Genomic DNA, 22,143 nt, shown 5'->3' with positions numbered 1-22,143 from the left:
AAAGACAATTAAAAGGGCAGAGAAATGATCTAAGTTGACAGTTTGATTTCAGAGTGTTATGTAGGCATGATAAACTGAAAAACCTAACTGTGATGTAAAATTCCATAAATCCATTTGTACCTGCAAGTCTGGTTGGAACATTTTTATGGCCTAATAGCAGTAGTTATGTGTTCTCTCCAATAAATGGTGACAGAAGGATAGAATTTCCTGATCATAACAATGGGAGAAATGGGGACAACTGCCAAAACTCTTATCACTTGGTCATTATTCGCCACTGGAATGGACACACATTCTATAGTTTTATTCAGCCAAATCCAATGATCATGATAGTGTTTTGACATTTTAACCTTTTATTTGCAGGCGGCTATTAATGGAATAATTCCACAAGAGAATGGCATTTTACAGAGGTAAGTTACCTTTCCTTTGTTCATTAAGAGCTCTGGTACAAATTTTGAAGATATTAAAGTGCAACAGTTTTTTAAAAAAAATTACCTTTGACTTAGAAAATGAAAGTCCAAAGATGTGTGGGTTAGGTTGATTGGCCATGCTAAAATTGCCCTTAGTGTCCGTAGGTTAGAGGGAGTAGTGGGTAAATATGTAGGGATATGGTGGTAGGGCCTGGGTGGGATTGTGGTCGGTGCAGACTCGATGGGCCGAATGGCCTCTTTCTGTACTGTAGGGTTTCTAAGATTCTGCTTCTAAGCAACTTTCACCAAGAGCCTTTGAATCTTGTGTTTTCCAAACAACAGATTATTTCTATTTAAATATTCTCTTTAACATTTCTCTACATTGTTCTGCTATAAATGCTGGTTTGATATATATTTATATTTGTGATTAAAACCCAGAAATGCAGGAAACAGCAGCGGGCTAGGCAGAGAGAGAAACAGAGTTCACACTTCAGGTTGAAGACCTTTCATTAGAACTGGGAAAAGTTAGAAATGTAATGGGTTTTAAGCAAGTGAAAGGAGGCAGGGAAGGAATGAATTTGTGATAGGGTAGAAAACAGGAGAGATTAAATGACAAAAAGCATTGGTAGTCCAAGGCCAAAAGAAGTGGTAATGGGACAAGTGATGAAATAAAAGATGTCGAGAGGAGGTGTGAATGGCAGAATGATGATTAGCTGCTGTCCAAAATCTGGAGTTAAATAAAAGTAAAACCCAAAACTTTCAAAGAAAGAGGAAACAAAATGGGAATAGAGATTATGGTCTGAAATTATTGCACACAATTTAAGTGTCAAATTGAAAGATTCCTTGAACTTGAACTTCATTGGAGCACTGAAGGAGGCCAAAGGCAGAGAGTTAATCATCTGGTTGATCTCAGTAGAGATTAGTAACTTTTTTTAGAATCTGAAAACCCAGGTGATTACTGAACTTGCTACCTAATTAACTAACTGTAGCTGCCTCTGACTAAGACTGACAGAAACTTGAATTGAAATTAAAATTGTAAATTGTTACCAAATGCAAACTTGCCTACATTTTAGAGATTAACCCTTAAAATTCCCTCACTTAGCAAATTTCCAAGCTTGTGTTCTTATCTTGACCTGTTCTAAGTCATGAGCCGCTATCTTTGTGCTTGCTTACTTGGTGAAAATGATAAAGTAGAGGAAATTAATCTTGATTCGTAACTTGAAATTTATTGTGAAGGTGTCTAAGCCCCTGTGCTTAAATGTGCAAATAGTTATGCATTTATAGCAAAAGATTTGATTTATTCCATGCTATTTTCATGACGTTTTTATTCACGAAGGGATCCTATGGTATCTTGTAGTTTATAATTAATAATTTGAAAAGAAATCACCACTAATTAGGGTTGGAAACCTGTAATCAGAATTGTGGGTACAAAATCCTGCTTTTACCACTTTACAGTATGTTGATGCTCTGACCAGCATTGCACCTGGCTACTCAAAAGTAATTTAAATGAAAAATATGTATTGAGATGCAAATGTTTGTAATACATATTGTGGAGAGAACTTATTACAAAAGCTGCTATTTACAATGGAAATAAACCAGTGATAGTTCTATGGATTAGGATAAATTCTCATAGCTGTTATACTGTAGAAATCTTAACCTGTTTTATTAACATAATTTATGTTTGAAATGTCTTTTACTTTGTTTGCAGTGAGTTTGTTAGTGGTGAAGCATCACAGGATCCAGTATATGGTCCCACCAGCCAACCTTCTTCCTCCTCCTCTTCCAGTTCCCCAGCTTTCTGCCCCATAGTACCATCTAGGCCAATTGTAGAAAGACAACCAAGAATGCTAAATTTCAGAGTGGAATACCGTGACAGAAACGTGGAAGTGGTAGTTGAAGACACCAACACAGTTGGTAAGATTTTAAACACGGTTGGTATGATTCTTGAAATAATATAGGTGTGGTTAAACTGACACAAAATGTTACATGTACCTTCCTACCACCACCACCCCGGCTCTGATACAGGTACCCCAAATCCAGCTGTTTGAAAACTGGAATTGTCCAAAATTCGGACATCTTTCTCTCAACCCATGGAACAGGATAAATAGAGAATAAATGAATAATTGTAAATTTTTTGAAATACAATATATAGTTATGTTGGTGCTTACATGAATCGCATGCTTGAAATCATTGCAATCGTTGAGCAGTATTTTTTTGTGTCCTCACTCTCTGAAGCCTGGATACTAAATATGGGAACTAAATACAAGGAACCTGCCTCATTGGGAATATCTCACGGGTTAAGACACATGACCAGGAGGGATTGCTAAGCTCAGAAACAAAGATGGAGCAACCTTGGACCAGTTCAGAAACTTGAAAGTTAAAATCCTTATTTTAATCACCTGCCTGCTCTCTGATTTGGTGAATAATCTGAAATCTGCCACAGTCTCGATCCTGAGGATGCTGGATATTGGATATTAGACCTGCACTATTTCTTTTTAAAAGTCTGAATTTATCCCCAAATCACTTTTGTAAACCTAGCAATATTTGAAGCTTTTCATTGAGCGTAACTTAATGGAACTATAGAATCCCTACAGTGCAGAAATAGGCAATCTGGCCCATAGAGTCTGCACCAGAAAGATTTAAGCATGTGTTCAGAGTTGGGAAGATCTGCAGATGTTTTAATGCTGGGGTCGAAAAAAAGATAATTTATAAGTAAAAGTTAAATTCCTAAAACATATGAATAATAAAATTACATATTCTTAATATCACATATGTTTATGAATTGAGTTCATATTTTACCTTTTGTTCTTTATTGGTTAGTGACACACACACACACATCTTCCCTTTTTCCCCCTCCCATTCTCAAATATTTACGGTTGTTTTCCGTAAAACTGAGGTGTACGAAATTGAGGGGCCTAGACAGTTAGGCAGGACAAACTTGTTTCCCCTAGTGGAGAGGTCAATTACCAGGGGGCATGGATTTAAGGTGCTTGGTAGAAGGATGGTCGAAGGGACATGAGGAAAAATGTTTTCACTCCGTGGTTGGTGGGTATCTGAAATTCACTCCCAAAGTCGGTGGTTGAGGCTGAAACGCTCAACTCATTTTAAAAAGTACCTGGATCTACATTTTGAAGTGTTGGAATCTGCAAGGCTATGGATCAGGTGTTGGAAACTGGGATTAAAATGAGTAGCAAGTTCTATTTTTCTCCTCTTTTCAGCTGTTGCAGACATGAAGGGCTAAATGGCCTCTTTCTGCATTGTATCATTTCTGTGGTTCAATGGTTCTAAGTGCTTATCAGTTGGAGGGCTGAATTGTAACGTTTTGGCAAGGGATTTAATTAATTGCAAGAATCTATTGCACAATGTAGTTCTAGTCTACTATATTTGTATAAAATCACATGGTAATTATGGACTAGGAAGATCATATGCTGCTCATTGTTTATCAAGACATTTTATCATGATGTAGCTAGAACTAGGAATAATATTCTGCTGAGAGAGTTTGAAGAGTTAGTGTCTAAATTAAAATACAGAATCTCAAAGGTAATAATCTTGAGCCACGTGTAAATTGACATAGGGTCAAGCAAATTGAGAATTAAATGAGTTATCCCTGGTGTCCTGGACAATATTTATCCCTCAATCATTATCACAAAACCAGGTTATTTTGTTATTGTCACATTGATGTTTGTGGGAGTTTGCGATGTGGAAAATTGGCTGCCATATTTCCTGCAGGGACTACGTTTCACAAGTATCTCATGGGCTGTGAAGCATTTTGAGACGTCTGTTGGTGCAGGTATTTTTTTGTTCAGGCTTCCTATCCTGTTTTCCACAAAAAATATATTAACAAAAATGTCTCCCTTCAAAATGGGGCATGAATTACTATTTCATTTCAGTCCAATTGTTCTACCCTTTCACTCCATTTCACTGGAATCAAATTAGTCTTGATTTCCCTTCCACAATGCCAGAGTAAATGAATTGGTGTTTCATTAAATCAGGAGCTCTATCACTCACAGAATAATACTTTGTTACAGAATAAATGCAACTGACACACACTTTCCACTTCAAGCTCCCTCACCTAACTTAACTGATGAGTTAGGCAACTTTGTAAATTAATCCGCATTTAAACTCTGACTTTAAAGGCAATTAAACACATGGAGAGTGGATAGCTGAATATTTTGAAGCACTGTGAGAAGAGGGGCAGGGGATAATAAAAATTGGATGGAGAGCCGAAATCTGTGGGAAAGAAATTATGCCCAGAGGAAATTGCAGTAATAGGGTAGGACAAGGCCATGAAAGTTTGAGGATGAAGATTTAAAATTCAATGTGTCAGAAGACAAGGAGCCAATATAGGTCAATCAGAATGGAAGAGATAGGTGAATGTGCAATAGCCTTTGGGAGTCGAGGTTTGAATGAGGTAGAAAAGATAATGCGAGGCCAGCAATTTTTTTACTCCCAAAACTTCAGTCAGCTTTTTTTCTAATTTAAAATAACGAAGATGTAGACATAGTCCATCTTAATAGGCTGTTTGAGATAAATGGGTTGGAGAGGACAAGGTGACATAAATATAAATGACATAATGTAGAACAAGGTTAGGAGGCTTTTTTTTTACAGAGGAGCATCAACTTCTGGAATGTGTTGTGGCATATGTATTGATTATCTGCTGTAAGTATTCAAAAGAGAGTTAGCCAGATTTCTCAGTGTGACATGCATAATTGTATATGGAAGATTAATGGGTATTGTTATGACTTCCTCGTCATCAATCTCCTAGTCATCAGTTTCCTGGACGGCAACGAAGTATCAAGTTTTTGCTGTACAATACATGTTCTATGACTTCTGTCTGAGAAACCTGTGGCTTAAGTTTGAGAATTCCCTGAAATATCAATCTGCCAGTTGAAAATATAGAGGATTTGAACTGCCAACATACATCTGTGTTTGCAACTCCCAGATGATGTGCCTGGACTTGCTGAACTTAAGCTCCACTTTCTCCCAAATCTTTATTCCAATATGAAAGAAGTGTTGATTAGACTAACAATTAGCAGTGGAAATACCTGCTTGAAATGATACAAAATGTTAATTAGGACACAGGTTTTTCTAAGGTGATTTTCCTAATGAAATTATTTTTGCAGCAAGTTATACGTGTTATAAATGAATCCTTCCACTTTGAATTTGGTTAGGTTTGTTTCTTTTCCACTTGATGATTTAAAAAAAAAACCCCACAGTATATTATGAAGCCAGACTAGACCCCGACAACTTTCTATTTTGGCATTAGTATGAGGACAAGATGTTTCACTCCAGGCGCGATCCTGCTGACACACTAGGAAACTTTTATCAAAACAAATCTTACTTAACACAATCTAATAATAAATGAATTAGCTTAATTTTTCACAATTGAACAACAGGTAAACATGACAAAACCCACTTCTTAACTGTTAACCTATCACTGAGTTTCAAGAAAGCAATATTTCTCTTATAGACTTAAACCCATCTTTGAAATTAGTTGGCAAAACACAGACATATTTGGGTCACTAGGCTTGGAGCTTTCAGAAAGCCTTTGGGAGGAGAGAGAGAGACTGCTTTATTCTGGCAGCCAAGGCAGCAACTGCTATATTTTAAAATGGCAATGAAATTTTGTTGTTTTTTTCCCCTGCAAGTTTAGCTCCTCCCATTAATCAAATGATTCTGTTCCTGGCAATCAACTAATCAAATATGTGAATGACTCAGCATAGCTAGTCTAAAATTTCAGGATAACTTAAATAAACAAAAGGTCCATTAACTCTACAAAGTTACATATCCCTAGCTAAAATCAGTTATTATCCTGCATTCTCCACACTTGAACTACATGGCTTACCAGACAACTCAATTCTTGTAACAAAACACTGCTTCTTAAAGCAGCCCCACCTTGCACTTAAAACATATCAAAATAGTGGTTCAGTGGTTAATACTGCTGCCCAGCACCAGGGTCCCGGGTTTGATTCCTGGCTTGGGTCACTGACTGTATGGTGTTTGCACATTCCCCCCATGTCCTCCGGGTGCTCCAGCTTCCTCCCACAGTCTGAAAGACATGCTGGCTGGGTGCATTGGCCATGCTAAATTCTCCCTCATGCAGCGGAGTGTGACGACTAGGGGATTTTCACAGTAACAGTGATGTGTTAATGTAAGCCTACTTGTGACACTCATAAATAAACTTTAAACAGTATCATCACAAATGTATTTTAAATTCTTGTTGTATTTTATTTGTGTTAAAACTCAGACATTAAAAGCAAAACAATTTGCGTTCAAATAAGAGAAAAATGTAAAAAGACACTACTACAATTTCAGCCATGCATTTCTCTCCCCCACCTCCGCAGTATCAATCATCTCATTGAACCCAACTCTCCTGCCCCCTTCAACACCACCTCTAACAAGTGAAAGGAACTCATGGATTACATTGTCACGGCACAGTGGCGCAGTGTTTAGCACTGCTGCCTCACAGCGCCAGGGGCCCGGGTTTGATTCCCAGCTTGGGTCACTGTCTGTGTGGAGTTTGCACGTTTTCCCCTTGTCTGCATGAGTTTCTTCTGGGTGCTCCAGTTTCCTCCCACAGTCCAAAGATGTGCGGGTTAGGTGAATTGGCCATGGTAAATTCTCCCTCGGTGTACCCAAACAGGTTCCTGAGTGTAGCGTCTAGGGGATTTTCACAGTTACTTCATTGTGTCACAAGCCTACTTGTGACACTAATAAGTAAACTTCAAATAAAAAAACACTTACTTTGCTGCCTTCGTTGCAAGTGGTATGCAGCAAGGGCTCATAAGAGGGACCGCAAGCGAGAGGCACCGAGGGTTCAGCAGGGCGGTAGCAAATTGGAGACACCGAGCACTTGGGAGAGTGGAGGCACATGGTAGGCAGTTAATGGGCACGCAACAATGTTATCAGTGAAGGGAGAAATGATGCCTGTGTCGGTGGAGTGAGCTGGTGCCATGTGGACATGTGTAACTGCTCCTATTTGGTGTCTGGAATTACAGTGATTGAAAAACTTAACCAAAGTTAGGAATAGCTTTTTTTTTCTGACTGTAATTATGGTGGATTATGTCTCATTGTAAATATAAACCTCTCTACAGCTTTTAAGACATTTTAGCCACACCAGCTTTCTCAAAATCACTAATCTGTTATCTACTCGGTGGGATTTCATCTCTTAGTTCCAGTCTTGGATATCTTGTTATTGCAAGAACATTTGTCATCCTTATTTCTCTTCCAAGCTGTGCACCAGTGCCTCAGGAGTTCTCGAAGTAACCATCCTTGGCCGCCACCTCTTACTCATTGAAATGCTTCTACTTGGTAACACCTTTGCAGATACAGGGTAGGCTTCTAGACTTAACTGATGACACCCCAAAGTTGCCCCTCAACTACCACATGGCTGTCAGTCTGGAGGTCCAAAATCTAGTCTTGAATAAGGTATAATTTTGAGCCAAACATTGAGAAGATTGAAGCTGTTGTCACCCAGCTCTATCCCCTTCCTCAGTTTGTGTTTTGGGCTGAACCAGATAGTTTAAAATTTTGGCAACCGAACTGAGTTTTCAACACCATATCGTTATTTTCAGAAGGGCCACAACTTTCTACCTCCATAACATCATCCATCTGTACCATAGCTCATCTGCTGCAGAAACCATCATCTATGACTTGTTTGTTAATTGGAAATTTTGAGTCTTGTTTTATAACCACAAGTATGTATACAATGGTGTTTGCATGGTAAGGGGTGTTTTGTTTAAGTAATTGTGATATTGCCATGTAATTGGCAAACATGCTGAAATTAACAGAATTAATGAAGTTTTTTAATCTTACAGGTGCTATCAAGCAAATTTTAGAAAATGAGCTACAAATTCCTTTATCTCAAATGCAGTTAAAAGGTTGGAAGTCAACTGATGTAAGCGACAGTGTAAGTTTTTGTTGTCATATTAAACTTCTGTTGGAATTGATTTCTAGATGGTGACTAAAACAACTTCTATTCCCTGTAAATGCATTGCTAGAAAGCAAAGTTGAAATTACTTGATGTCTCAGTAGATAGTAGCTAGTTACCAATACTTGACAGATTAACATCAAATGCCTATTAGTACTTTCTGAGATGCTTTTAAAAATTCAATTACTTCAATAGTGGTCAAGATGCTGCCACCAGCAGAATTTTAGATTTACCTTTCTGATCTGAGATGTTTGTAATTTGATGATGAGAAGATGCTGTGTCACAGTACTGCAGAGTTTTAACCATATTTTCACCACAATCCATCTTTGAGAATTTTTGTAGAAGAAATCCATTAACCAAATAATAATGCAAATACTTGCATTTGGATAACGTCACATGCAAGCTATCAACACTTTCTTGCTTTGTTGATGATCTTTGTACATGCAAAATCTGTTTTTACCTTTCTGCACTTCAGAAATTTTGCCTGGAAAATATGTTTTTAATTTTTTTTGATTCATTGGATATGATTGACAGTGGCTGGGCCAGCATTAGTTACTCATCCCTGATTACTCATGAACTGAGTGGCTTGCTCAGCCATTTCAGAGAACATTTAAGAGTTGACCACATTGCTGTGAATCTGGAGTCACATGTAGGCCAGACCAGGTGAGGATGGCAGATTTCCTTCTCTAAAGGACGTTCGTAAACCAGATGGGTTTTTTTATGACAGTCAATAATGGTTTCATGGTCATCGTTAGACTTTTATTTCCAGATTTTTATTGAATTCTAATTTCACCATCTGCTGTGGGGGGATATGAACCTGGGCCCCCAGATTACGAATCCAGTGACAATACCACTATGCCATTGCCTCTTCCGAATTGTACTAGCTAAATAAATAATTGAGATTTTCTACAAGCCCAGGAATTGTAGACAATTTGACAAATATAAGTCCAGCCTATGCGATCAAGGATATTTAAAGTGAGTAATTAGAATGTTAAAATTTGTTATGGTGCATGAAGGAGAAAGCAAGAGGCATGGAAAGAAAGTGACAGAGATAAACATAAAAAATTAAGCACCTTCATTCTCTCTCCTTTACCTGCGCACCGTGACAGCAGTGTGTACCATAAACAAGGTGCACTGCAGCAACTCGCCAAGCTTCATTTGACAGCACCTTCCAACCTGTCACCTCTACTACCTGGATAGACAAGGACAGCAGATTGATGGGAACATCACTACCTGCAAGTCCTAATTCAAGCTGCACACCAGCCTGACTTGAAACTATACCACTGTTCCTTCACTATTGCTGGGAAAAACCTGGGACTCACTTCCAAATAGCACTGTGGATATACCTACACTGGATGAACTGCAACACTTCAAGAAGTTCGTTTCATGTCACTGTCTCAAGGACATTTAGAGATGAGCAACAAATGCTGTTCTTTTTCCCAGAAATGCTCACATCACATATCCTGAAGCCAATTCCAAAATAACAAATTCACCATTTACAGAGACCCTTTAGAAAGGTAGTAATCAGCACTACCATGCATACTATCAACTAATCCTCAAATGCTAAGGATGAGCTAGTGAGTTTGGCGATTTCTGCAGTGGACTGTTCCTCTAATTATAGCTTGTTCCTCTCCCAGATTTGCTGTTCACTAGTGAACCTATCAGCAACAAACATAGTTAACCTTTTCTTGTTTAAATGTTTTCTTCTTTCGTTAAAAGTACATCAGCAATCTCTGTGGCTCTGTTCAGCAGCTGCTTCCAAGTTTCTAAACAAAAAACAAGAAGTGAGGATCTGTCAAGCCAGGTTTCACTCTGGGATCTGACTTGCCCAATAGTAACATTAGCTGGGATTGTAACAAGACTTATTGGAAACTGATTTCTATGATTACGCAACAATTCCCTTATCATTACATCATGTATCAGGATAATAGAAGGTTTGTTAGGCTGTTCATGGCATTTTAGACTAGCAATCATTATATAATGCATTTATATAATTGTCATCACGTACATAAAGTAACTTTCATTTTTAACTTCATTGGAGAATGAATCATAGCTGTGATAATGTACTGTGGGAGACTAACATTTATTAGAACTGTTACTTCAGATCCTTTCTCAGTCTTTATTTGGGAGTAAACTACAAAGACTGAGGTGGTACAAGTAAAAACAACACAACTAATTTATATCTTTATTCATTTTGATATGCATGTATTCTATTGACAGGATTCATAGCATTTAAAGTTTGTGTTATTGAGTCGGGAACCAAGCTAACCAGACACTTTGGGTACTGTTTAGATTGTGTTTCAAGGACTTAACCTCCTGGGTTGCAAGCATAATTGATAACAGTTTTTTTGTCGCATTATTGTGATTGTTTTGATCTGTTTTAAATCCTTGAGATTTAACTTGATCTCTTGTTTTTCTCCCCAACTGTAGACTATTCTGAGGTCTCTTCACTTGCCGAAGAATAATAGTCTTTATGTTCTCACACCTGACATAGTTCAACCAGGATCAGATGGACCAGCAACAAGTCAGTCTAGGTAAGCTGTCAAAGTTGTTTCATTTTTCGTGTGTTTATAGAGTGCCTGATAACTTTACTTTGGCATTGATTTGTTTGACTATGTTGATGCTATCCAGTTGACTGGTGGGAGTACAATAATTGATTGGGAACACTTAATTTCCATGTGATCTGTCTGACTTAGTGTGAATAGTAGCAAATTTAATTCAGACCAATCAACAAAGATTAGAATGCAAAGTAAGGCTTGGATTTGGGGGTTATATTTTTGTGGGATTCTCCCATTTGTCGCAATGCCAGTGTAAGAGCCACGGAAACCCTGGAAAAGCTTCATTGTTACTGTTTGCTATTTTTCCAGGGTGTCCGTAGGTGTTCCGACAGCTATGGTGGACGAGCAGGCGAAAGATTGCAGAAATTCAGCCTCATTGAATCTAGATGGGAGGGAGGTCTGCAGCTATGCTGTAAGATTATCTTGTCTAAAATGATTTTAAAATTTGCAGTGAGTGCATTAACAAGCAATATATTATGTCAAAAATTTATTGTACCGCTCGTAAATTTCCTAAATAATTTGATATAACCACTAAGAGGAAGAAAAATGAAAAGACTTGAGATAAAACATATGTGGCTTCATGGAGACTTTTGTCTTCATTATTGGAAATACACAACATCTGAAAAGATAGGTTAATGTTCAGGTAAAGGCTGACAAAATTCCACATTGTGTTTATTACTATATCTATATTCAGCTATTTTTAAATATATTGGTTTGAATCAAGAATTACTTAGATCCTTACGTCAGTGCAACAAAGGCTCAAAGGCCTGCATCTTTGTATTTTATGATGAACAAGAGTCCTTCCATAGAACTTCAAGTATACACTGACAATTAGGCATAAACTGTACAGATAATAATTGTGAGTGGAGTTGATCAAAAAGTAAGTAAATATATAGTTTTTCTTCTTTCAATGGTGGTGCTTTGGTAAAATTTATAGTTGCTGAGCAAAGTTATGTTCTGTTGGGGACTGAGGGAGGTTTACGATGTTTTGGTTTGTCATTTGGACATTGCACTTGAAGTCAGCCTGGCCCACTGCAGCTAATAATTTTTTCAGTGCTGTTCATTCTCTCTTCAAGTAGCATCTTCAACAGATAGCACATAACTAAGCATGAGTCAATGATGCGCGATATCATGATGGGGCAGTAGGTCCCAGCAATTGCTTCAGCTGATAAAGGGACTGTGAATCCCCAGTGTCAGTGCTATTAAGCACAGCACTCTAACTTTCTGAGCTAACCAGTCTGGGAGAATTTTTGGTACTTTTAAAAGTTAGAGGGGAGGGAACTTTAGTTTAGAGTTGCCTACTGAAAAAGTGTTTATTCAATGTTGTTTTTGCTTTGTAAACATCTTAAAACTTGAACTCTTGCCATATGATCTTTTTAGTCATTCACTGGGAGTTTGAATCCCTTTTTAGAAGTTGTTGGTCATTATGAAGATTGTAACAATTTGAATAGGTGTTTCTGCAGAATTTCAAATCCTCAGGCTGAGATGAGAAGGAAAAGAAAGGCTTTCAGCAACTACAAGGGGAGCAAATTAGTGGAGTACAGGAAGTGCAAGGTGGAGCATAGGAAAGTATTTATGAAAGCAAAGGTGGGATATGAGAAAGCTCTGACTGGTAAAGGTAGGGAAATCCAAATATATTCCATAAGTATATCAATAGGAAAAAGGTAACCAGGGAGAGAGTAGGGCCCATTGAGGACCAAGGGGGCAATCTGTGGGTGGAGCCAGAGGACATTGGTCGAGTGCTGAACGAATGCTTCACATCTGTCTTCACCCAAGCGAATGAGGATTATGGTGTGCGATTCAGGGAAAGAGACTGCAAGGTTCTTGAGTAAATTGAAATAGGGTAGGACAAGGTGTAGGAGGTATTGGCAGGTTTAAAAGTGGGCAAATCCCCAGGTCCGGATGACTTCTGTCCCAGGCTTCTGTGGAGGCAAGGGAGGAAATTGCAGGGCTCTGACCCAAATTTTTTATTCCTCTCTGCCCACAGGGGAGGTGCCAGAGGACTGGAGAATAGTTAATGTGGTTCCTCTATTTGTGAAGAGTTGTAGAGAAAAGCCGGGAACTACAGACCAGTGAGTCTCACGTCAGAGGTAGTAAAACTATTGGAGAAAATTCAAGGCGATGCTTGATTAGGGATAGTCAGCATGACTTTGTCAGAGGGAGGTCATGACTAACAAATTTGACTGAATTTTTTGAGGTGGTGACTAGATGTGTAGATGAGGGTTGTGCAGTTGATGTAGTTTATATGGATTTCAGCAAATCCTTTGACAAGGTCCCACGTGGGAGACGTATAAAGAAGGCAAATGGGTCTGAGATACAGGGTAATTTGATAAAGTGGATTCAAAGTTTGCTCTGTTGTATGAGACAGAAGATGATGACAGAAGGCTGCTTTAGTAACTGGAATGATGTGGAGATGCTGGCGTTGGACTGGTTAAAGTCCAACAGGTTTATTTGGTAGCAAATACCATAAGCTTTCGGAGCAATGCTCCTTCGTCAGATGGAGTGGTTAGTAACTGGAAGCCAGTGGCGAACCACAGGAATTGTGCTGGGTCTCATTATTAGTCATTTTATATAAATGACATAGATGACTATGTGGGGGTAGGATTAGTAAGTTTGTAGATGACACAAAAACTGGCCAGGTAGTTGAGGCTGAGTGTCTTGGGCTACAAGAAGATATACACGGGATGGTCAAATGGACAGATAAGTGTCAGATGAAATTTAACCCTGAAAAGGGTGAGGTGATACACTTTGGAAGGAGTAATTTGACAAGGAAGTATTCAATGAACAGCATGACGCTAGGAAGTTCTGTGGAACAAAGAGGCCTCGATGTGTTTGTCCATAGATCTCTGAAGATGGCGGCAGCGCATGTTAGTAGGGTGGTGAAAAAGGCATATGGGACACTAGCCTTTATCGATCGAGGCATAGATGACAAAAGCAGGGAAGTCACGTTGGAGTTCTATCGAACATTGGTGAGACCACAGCTGGGATACTGTGCAGTTCTGCTCGCCACACTATAGGAAGGATGTGATTGCTCTGGAGGGGTGCAGAGGATATTCACCAGGATGCTATCTGGGATGGAACATTTATGAAGAGAGGTTGGATAGGCTTGGGTTGTTTTCATTGGAGCAGAGAAGACTGACGGGCTACCTGATCGAGGTGTACAAGATTATCAGGGGCATGGACAGAGTGGATAGGGAGCAGCTGTTCCCTTTAGTTGAAAGGTCAGTCATTAGTGGACACACGTTCAAGGTGAGGGGCAGGAGGTTAAAGGGACAATTCTAGGAAAAGCTTTTTTACCCAGAGGGAGGTGACAATCTGCAATGTGCTGCCTAGGAAGGTGGTAGAGGTGAGTTGCTTCACATTCTTTGAAATACCTGGATGAGTACTTGGCACGTCAACATTCAAGACTGTGAACCAAGTGCTGGTAAATGGGATTAGGTGGGAGGTTAAATGTTTTTCACGTGTTGGTGCAAACTCGATGGGCCAAAGGGCCTCTTCTGCTCTGTATGATAATAAGATGTTATGTTTCTATGACTTGTAAGTGCACTGGGATTTGCCAGCAAACAAGATTTCACAGTGACTTGCTATACTATTGAATAGTTGACATGGCAATGCCTATTGCAGAAGCATTCTTTGAGAAAGTCTTTGAGTGCCTTGTAATAGTTAACCAAGGTTAATTTGAAGACAATATCAGAGAGGGTGAAAATAGATTCAAAAGTGGGTGCTAAAAAGGTAGAAATTGTTGAATTATTGACTTAACATCTGAACCTGGAGGGAAAAAAAGACTTGCCCAGTTAAAACACAGGTTGAATTAGAAAGATTTGATTTCAAATGAAGCCAACAGAATTTGAAGAGAAATGACTTAAGATCTCAAAATAGTGATGTATAAACATGAATTAGAATTCCACAGGGAACAAAAGACAAACCTTAAATTGCAAAGTTAGAGGGAAGCTAGAAAGTTTGAACTGGACAGAGAAGGGCTTTGATTATTCAAACAGGGAAACTTGATGAGTTAGCTGTAACTCCTGGTTGAGTTCATAAGGAATATTCACTTACTGCCAAAATTCAGTGCAAAAGAAGTTGAAATGTATTTTCTGGTTTGTAAAAATTGCTACAAAGTTATAATCTAGACAGATGTAGACAGTTTAGTTAGTCTTTGGTATGGAAACCATTTGAGGTATTCAACCCTTTCAGGTGAGCAGTTTGCTGATTATAATATGGTGAAGACTGATATGCTTAAATCATATGAGTTGGTTCCAGAAAAGTACAAACAAATGTTTAGCAATCTGTTGAAGAGACCGGATCAGGCCTTTGTGGCATTTGCTATAGAAAAAGAAATGGTATTTGATCGATGATATAGAGTTATGAAACTTGAGGAAGATTTTGCAAACTTCAGGTATTGTTGATGGGCGAATTTTAAAAAACGTTCCTTCAGGAATAAAGTTCCACCTAGAAGACTGCAAAGATTTGAAGATGTGAGAGGCTGCTGCTGTCACAATCTACAAACACTTGAGTGGCAGTAAACTTTTGTTTGCAAACCCAAAGAGAAGCTAGAGAGGTGAGAGAAGTGATAATGAACAGAACACTAATTATCATGAGGGGAATTAGCAGAAATTAAATGACTCATGCTTCTCAGAGTAGCAAACAAAGACAATCATAGAATTCATACAGTGCAGAAGGAGGCCATTCGGCCCATCGAGTCTACACCGACAACAATCCCACCCAGGCCCTATCCCTGCAACCGTACATATTTACCCTGCTAATCCCTCTAACCTATAAATCCCGGGACACTAAAGGGCAATTTAGCATGGGCAATCAACCTAACCTGCACATTTTTGGACTGTGGGAGGAAACCGGAGCACCCAGAGGAAACCCACGCAGACAAGGGGAGAATGACGGGTGTGATTCAAGGGGATCAACATGTTACTTTTGCCATAAGACGGGGCATGGAGAAGCTAATAGTGATGTTTGTAGGCATGTATAGCGTTTTTCCATAAAATGCTATACTAGCGACTGAAACCTGTGACAAATCAAAATGATCTAATGCAGGGGTTCCCAAACGTGGGTCCATGGAAACAAGACGGTTCATTTATAACATTTGAAAAATGCTGCAGAATTGCTTCTCCAAACAGAGGCTGACTTCTGGAAAATTCAGCCTCTGATTGGACAAGCTGGGAACAGCTGGCAACTCTTCTGCTTATCAAGGTGTGCGCGGACAGAGGAGTGATGAGAAGAGCAGGCCTCAGAATAGAATTCCGAGCCGGTGTCTGGAATGGGGGGCCGGAATGGGCTTGGAGTGTGAGGAAGAGGGGTGTAGGTGTGTGCATGCAGGAGAGGGGGTGGATAAGTGCATGCGCATGAGAGAGAGAGAGGTGTACGCACACAAGGGAGGGGGTGTGTGCGTGTGCACAAACATCATTGCTCCATCATTGAATATTTTCGAGGCTGAGTCAGATTTTTGTGTCTCAGGGAATCAAGGGATATGGGAGCAGGCAAGAGGTGGAGGTGCCATGATCGGGCTGAACCATGGAGCATGTTTGGGGCCTTATGGTTTATTCCTGCTCCTATTCCTTATGTTCCATAACTATTTTAAACCTGATATATAATCCCTACAGTGCAGGAGGAGGCCATTTGACCTATCGAGATGGCACTGCCAACAATCCCACCAGGCCCTATCCCTGTAACCCGTCTATTTACCCCACTTGTGCCCGTGACACTAAGGGGCAATTTAGCATGGCCAATCCAACTAACACGCACATCTTCGGAGTGTGGGAGGAAAATGGAGCACCCAGAGGAAACCCATGCAGACACAGGGAGAATGTGCAAACTCCACACAGTCACCTGCAGCCGGAATTGAACCTGGATTGGAGGATAGCGAATGTGGTCCCGTTGTTTAAGAAGGGTAGCAGGGATAACCCAGGAAATTATAGGCCGGTGAGCTTGACGTCCGTGGTAGGGAAGTTGTTGGAGAGGATTCTTAGAGATAGGATGTACGTGCATTTAGAACGGAACAATCTCATTAGTGACAGACAGCATGGTTTTGTAAGAGGGAGGTCGTGCCTTACAAATTTGGTGGAGTTTTTTGAGGAAGTGACAAAAACGGTTGATGAAGGAAGGGCCGTGGATGTCGTCTATATGGATTTCAGTAAGGCATTTGACAAAGTCCCACATGGCAGGTTGGTTAAGAAGGTTAAGGCTCATGGGATACAAGGAGAAGTGGCTAGATGGGTGGAGAACTGGCTTGGCCATAGGAGACAGAGGGTAGTGGTCGAAGGGTCTTTTTCCGGCTGGAGGTCTGTGACCAGTGGTGTTCCGCAGGGCTCTGTACTGGGACCTCTGCTATTTGTGATATATATAAATGATTTGGAAGAAGGTGTAACTGGTGTAATCAGCAAGTTTGCGGATGACACGAAGATGGCTGGACTTGCGGATAGCGAAGAGCATTGTCGGGCAATACAGCAGGATATAGATAGGCTGGAAAATTGGGCGGAGAGGTGGCAGATGGAGTTTAATCCGGATAAATGCGAAGTGATGCATTTTGGAAGAAATAATGTAGGGAGGAGTTATACAATAAATGGCAGAGTCATCAGGAGTATAGAGGTGTGCAAGTCCACAAATCCTTGAAGGTGGCAACACAGGTGGAGAAGGTGGTGAAGAAGGCATATGGTATGCTTGCCTTTATAGGACGGGGTATAGAGTATAAAAGCTGGAGTCTGATGATGCAGCTGTATAGAACGCTGGTTAGGCCACATTTGGAGTAATGCGTCCAGTTCTGGTCGCCGCACTACCAGAAGGACGTGGAGGCGTTAGAGAGAGTGCAGAGAAGGTTTACCAGGACGTTGCCTGGTATGGAGGGTCTTAGCTATGAGGAGAGATTGGGTAAACTGGGGTTCTTCTCCCTGGAAAGACGGAGAATGAGGGGAGATCTAATAGAGGTGTACAAGATTGTGAAGGGGATAGATAGGGTGAACAGTGGGAAGCTTTTTCCCAGATCAGAAGTGACGATCACGAGGGGTCACGGGCTCAAGGTGAGAGGGGCGAAGTATAACTCAGATATCAGAGGGACGTTTTTTACACAGAGGGTGGTGGGGGCCTGGAATGCGCTGCCAAGTAGGGTGGTGGAGGCAGGCACGCTGACATCGTTTAAGACTTACCTGGATAGTCACATGAGCAGCCTGGGAATGGAGGGATACAAACGATTGGTCTAGTAGGACCAAGGAGTGGCACAGGCTTGGAGGGCCGAAGGGCCTGTTCCCTGTGCTGTACTGTTCTTTGTTCTTTGTTCTGGGTCCCTGGCGTTGTAAGGCAGCAGTGCTAACCACTGTACCGCTGTGAGCTCTGTTTACCAAATGCTCCCCCACTGAGCCGAACTCCAATGTCCTAACTTAATACATTGTACTGGAGCATTGCAGCAGCATTTTGTGCATCAAGTGAATATTATGATTAAATCTGGTATAGATTTTAACTGATGCTTACAACCTTTTATTTCATTGACTTTAACTGAAATGAGACAAGTTCAGGGTTACTGTTACCCAATCAGTTTCCGTTCTTCACGTTTCTTAGAATCATAGAATCCCTACAATGCAGAAGGAGGCCATTCGGCCCATCAAGTCTGCACCGCCAACCCACCCAAGTCCTATCCCTGTAACCCCATGTATTGACCCTGCTAGTCCCCTGACACCAAAGGGCAATTTAGCAAAGACATTCAACCTAAACCCCACATCTTGGGAATGTGGGAGGAACCTGGAGGAAACCCACGCAGTCACGAGGAGAATGTGCAAACTCAACACAGACAGTGACCCAAGGCTGGAATCTCAATTGGATCCCTGGCGTTGTGAGTCAGCAGTGCTAACCACTGTGCCACTGTGTCGAAGGCAGCTAGAATGTTTTTCTTTAATTGAAGGATGTTTATTAAATGAGTCACCTTCGACATTGTTTTGAAATTGAGATTAAACATAGATCTGCCGTGAACTTATTGAATGGTGGAGCAAGCTCGAGGGGCTGAGTGGCCTACTACTCATTCAAATTTTTGTATATTTTGAATAATGATTGATCTGTTTTCTTATTGTTTAATAATAAAATATTTCAGTGTGTACTTTTCTGCTGTTTTTCGTGGTCATCGATAAATGCTCCCAAGCAAAATTTGTTTGTAGTGGGCCTGATTGAATGACTAGTTTGGTGAAGTTTACTTGTGATTGAGGTCATCATTGTAAAATATTACCATGATTATGTGATATATTAGAATGAAAGGATACTAGAAGGTATTTTTGTGATCTTGGTTTTATTGCAGTTACTTCAATCTCTTTCTGCCCGGTTTAATATTCTGGGTGCTGGAATTTGTCATTCCTGACTACTGATTTGGAGCAGCATGAACTCACTAAAATCAAAGTGAGTTACAACAAATTGGCTGGTCATTATTATCTTTCCAAAATAATGGAGGGTTTGCCTTATGAAGCTGAAGAGAAGACGAGCAAAGAAGAAAGGTTGTTTTTATTAGTTTAATGGTTTCTACATAAGTTAACTAAAGTTGAAGCCCCTGAATTGAAGTCAAATTATTGACCTGTTAAGAAATGGAGTTATTGACCAGATGGCTTTTTATGACAATCTTGTAGTTTCATGATCATACATTTTATTTAATATTTATTAACTGGATTCAAATTCTTCAGCTGTCATGGAGGGATTTGAACTTGTTTCTCTGGAACATTCGTTCAGGCTTCTAGGTTACTAACAGTAACATTACCATTATGCTATCAGTTCGGATCTCAAACAGTGATGAGATGGAATATAGGAAAGAGATAGAGAATCTGGTGAACTGGTGCAACAACAATAATCTCTCCCTCAATGTCAGCAAAATGAAGGAGATTGTCATCCACTTCAGGAAGCGTAGTGGAGGACATGCCCCTGCCTACATCACGGGGATGAAGTGGAAATGGTCGAGAGCTTCAAGTTTCTAGGTGTCCAGATCACCACCAACCTGTCCCAGTCCCTCCATGCTACTGTTAAAGCCCACCAACACCTTTACTTCCTTCCGCTATGACTCTCTCCAACTTTTACAGATGCACCACAGAAAGCATTCTTTCTGGTTGTATCACAGCTTGGTATGGCTCCTGCTCTGTCCAAGATCACAAACTACAAAGCGTTATGAACAAAGCCCAGCCCATCATACAAACTAGCCTCCGATCCATTGACTCGGTCTACATTTCCCACTGCTTTGGAAAAGCAGCCAGCATAATTAAGGACCCCCCGCACCCTGAACATGCTCTCTTCCGTGTTCTTCCGTCGGGGAAAAGATACAAAAGTCTGAGATTTCGTACCAACTGACTCAAGAACAGCTTCTTCCCTGCTGCCACCAGACTTTTCATAGAAATCATAGAAACTCTACAGTGCAGAAACAGGCCATTTGGCCCATCGAGTCTGCACCGACCACAATCCCACCCAGGCCCTACCCCCATATCCCTACACATTTACCCGCTAATCCCTCTAACCTACATATCTCAGGACACTAAGGGGCAATTTTAGCATGGCCAATCAACCTAACCCGCACATCTTTGAACTGTGGGAGGAAACCGGAGCACCCGGAGGAAACCCACGCAGACACGAGGAGAACGTGCAAACTCCACACAGACAGTGACCCAAGCCGGGAATCGAACCCAGGTCCCTGGAGCTGTGAAGCAGCAGTGCTAACCACTGTGCTACCGTGCTGTTTTGAATGTACCTAACTCATATTAAGTTGATCTTTCTCTACATCCTAGCTATGACTGTAACACTACATTCTGCACTCTCTCCTTTCCTTCTCTGTGTATAGTATGCTTGTCTGTATAACGCGCAAGAAACAATACTTACTGTATACTAATGCCTGTGATGATGATAAATCCAATCCTATTTCTCAAAGTTGGCTTTCTGTGGTGTTGTACTAAGGGAGTTGGTTTCCGTAATGATGATGAGTAATATTCAGGTGTAATAGTCGAGGCATTTAGGAACCCTAACAAAATTGGAGTCAGTGAGAACCTGGGATTGGAGTCATTCCTAGCACAAAGGAAGGTGGTGTGTTGTTGGAGGTCAAATCATTTCCGTTCCAAGACATCCCTACAGGAGTTCCTCTGGTTAGTGTCCTAGGCTCCACCATCTTCAGCTGCTTTATCAATGACCTTCCACCATAAGACCAGAAGTGCGGATGTTTGCTGGTGATTGCATAGGTGATGACTGCACAATGTTCAGCACCATTTGCGATTCCTCAGATACTGAAGCAGTCCACGTCCAAATACAGTGAGACACGGACATTATCCAGACTTGGGCTGACAAGAAGCAAGTAACACTTTTGCCACACAAGTGCCAGGTGATGGCCATCTCCAAAAAAAAGAATTTAACCATCGTCCTTTGACAGTCAGTAGCATTACCATTGTTGAATCCCCCACTATCAACATCCTTGGGGTCACCATTGATCAGAAACTTAACTGGACTAGCCATATAAATACTGTGGCTACATGAACAAGTCAGAGGCTAGGAATTCTGTGGCAAGTAACTTGCCTCGTGACTCCCCAAATCCTATCAACCATCGACAAGGTTTATGTCAGGAGTGTGATGGAATACTATCCTCTTATCTGGATGGACGCATCTCCAATAACACTCAAGAAACTTGACACCATACAGAGCCAAGCAATTCACTTGATTGGCACCTCATCCACAAGCATTCACACCTCCACTACCAACGCACAGTAGCAGCAGTGTTTACTATTTACAAGATGCACTGCAGGAACTCACCAAGTCTCCATAGACAGCACCTTCCAAACCCACGCCTGCTACCATCTATGAGGACAAGGGCAGCAGATATAAAGCAACACACCACTTGGAAGTTCTCCTTGAAGCCATTCGCCATCCTGACTTGGAAATATATCGCCGTTCCTTCATTGTCGCTGGGACAAAATCCTGGAACTCCCTCCCTGACAACACTGTGGGTATACCTGCACCACATGGACTGCAGTGGTTCAAGAAGGCAGCCCACTTCAATCTTCTGATAGGCAATAAATGCTGGTCCAGCCACTGAAGTCCACATCCCATAAATAAATTTTTAAAAGTAGAATTATAGAGCGGGGGAATAATTGATCTATAGCATTCGGACATGCAATTAAGATTATTTGAGTTAATGCTTCGATTTTATATTGTTTATGATTGTATAGAAAAGCTTATGGCAATTTGGATGGTGGAGGAATAGATAAGTTTGTGTATAGGGACTTCTTTTCGGTGCACA

At 40.6% G+C, this 22,143-nt stretch overlaps 1 protein-coding gene across 1 annotated transcript in view; it reads left to right on the top strand.

Moving 5' to 3' along the window:
* The window catches only part of faf1 (Fas (TNFRSF6) associated factor 1), a 305,741-nt gene that overhangs the window by 19,733 nt on the left and 263,865 nt on the right, over positions 1-22,143 (top strand). Inside the window, exons 3-6 of the mRNA XM_078218550.1 lie at positions 361-407; positions 2,116-2,321; positions 8,225-8,316; positions 10,768-10,871. Coding sequence (XP_078074676.1) covers positions 361-407; positions 2,116-2,321; positions 8,225-8,316; positions 10,768-10,871 — 449 coding nt within the window. The remainder of the gene's footprint in view (positions 1-360; positions 408-2,115; positions 2,322-8,224; positions 8,317-10,767; positions 10,872-22,143) is intronic.

This window comes from Mustelus asterias, chromosome 8 (genome assembly GCF_964213995.1).
Source record: "Mustelus asterias chromosome 8, sMusAst1.hap1.1, whole genome shotgun sequence".
NCBI lineage: Eukaryota > Metazoa > Chordata > Chondrichthyes > Carcharhiniformes > Triakidae > Mustelus > Mustelus asterias.
The sequence above is the reverse complement of the archived record's forward strand: the minus strand, read 5'-3'. Positions and strand labels throughout refer to the sequence as shown.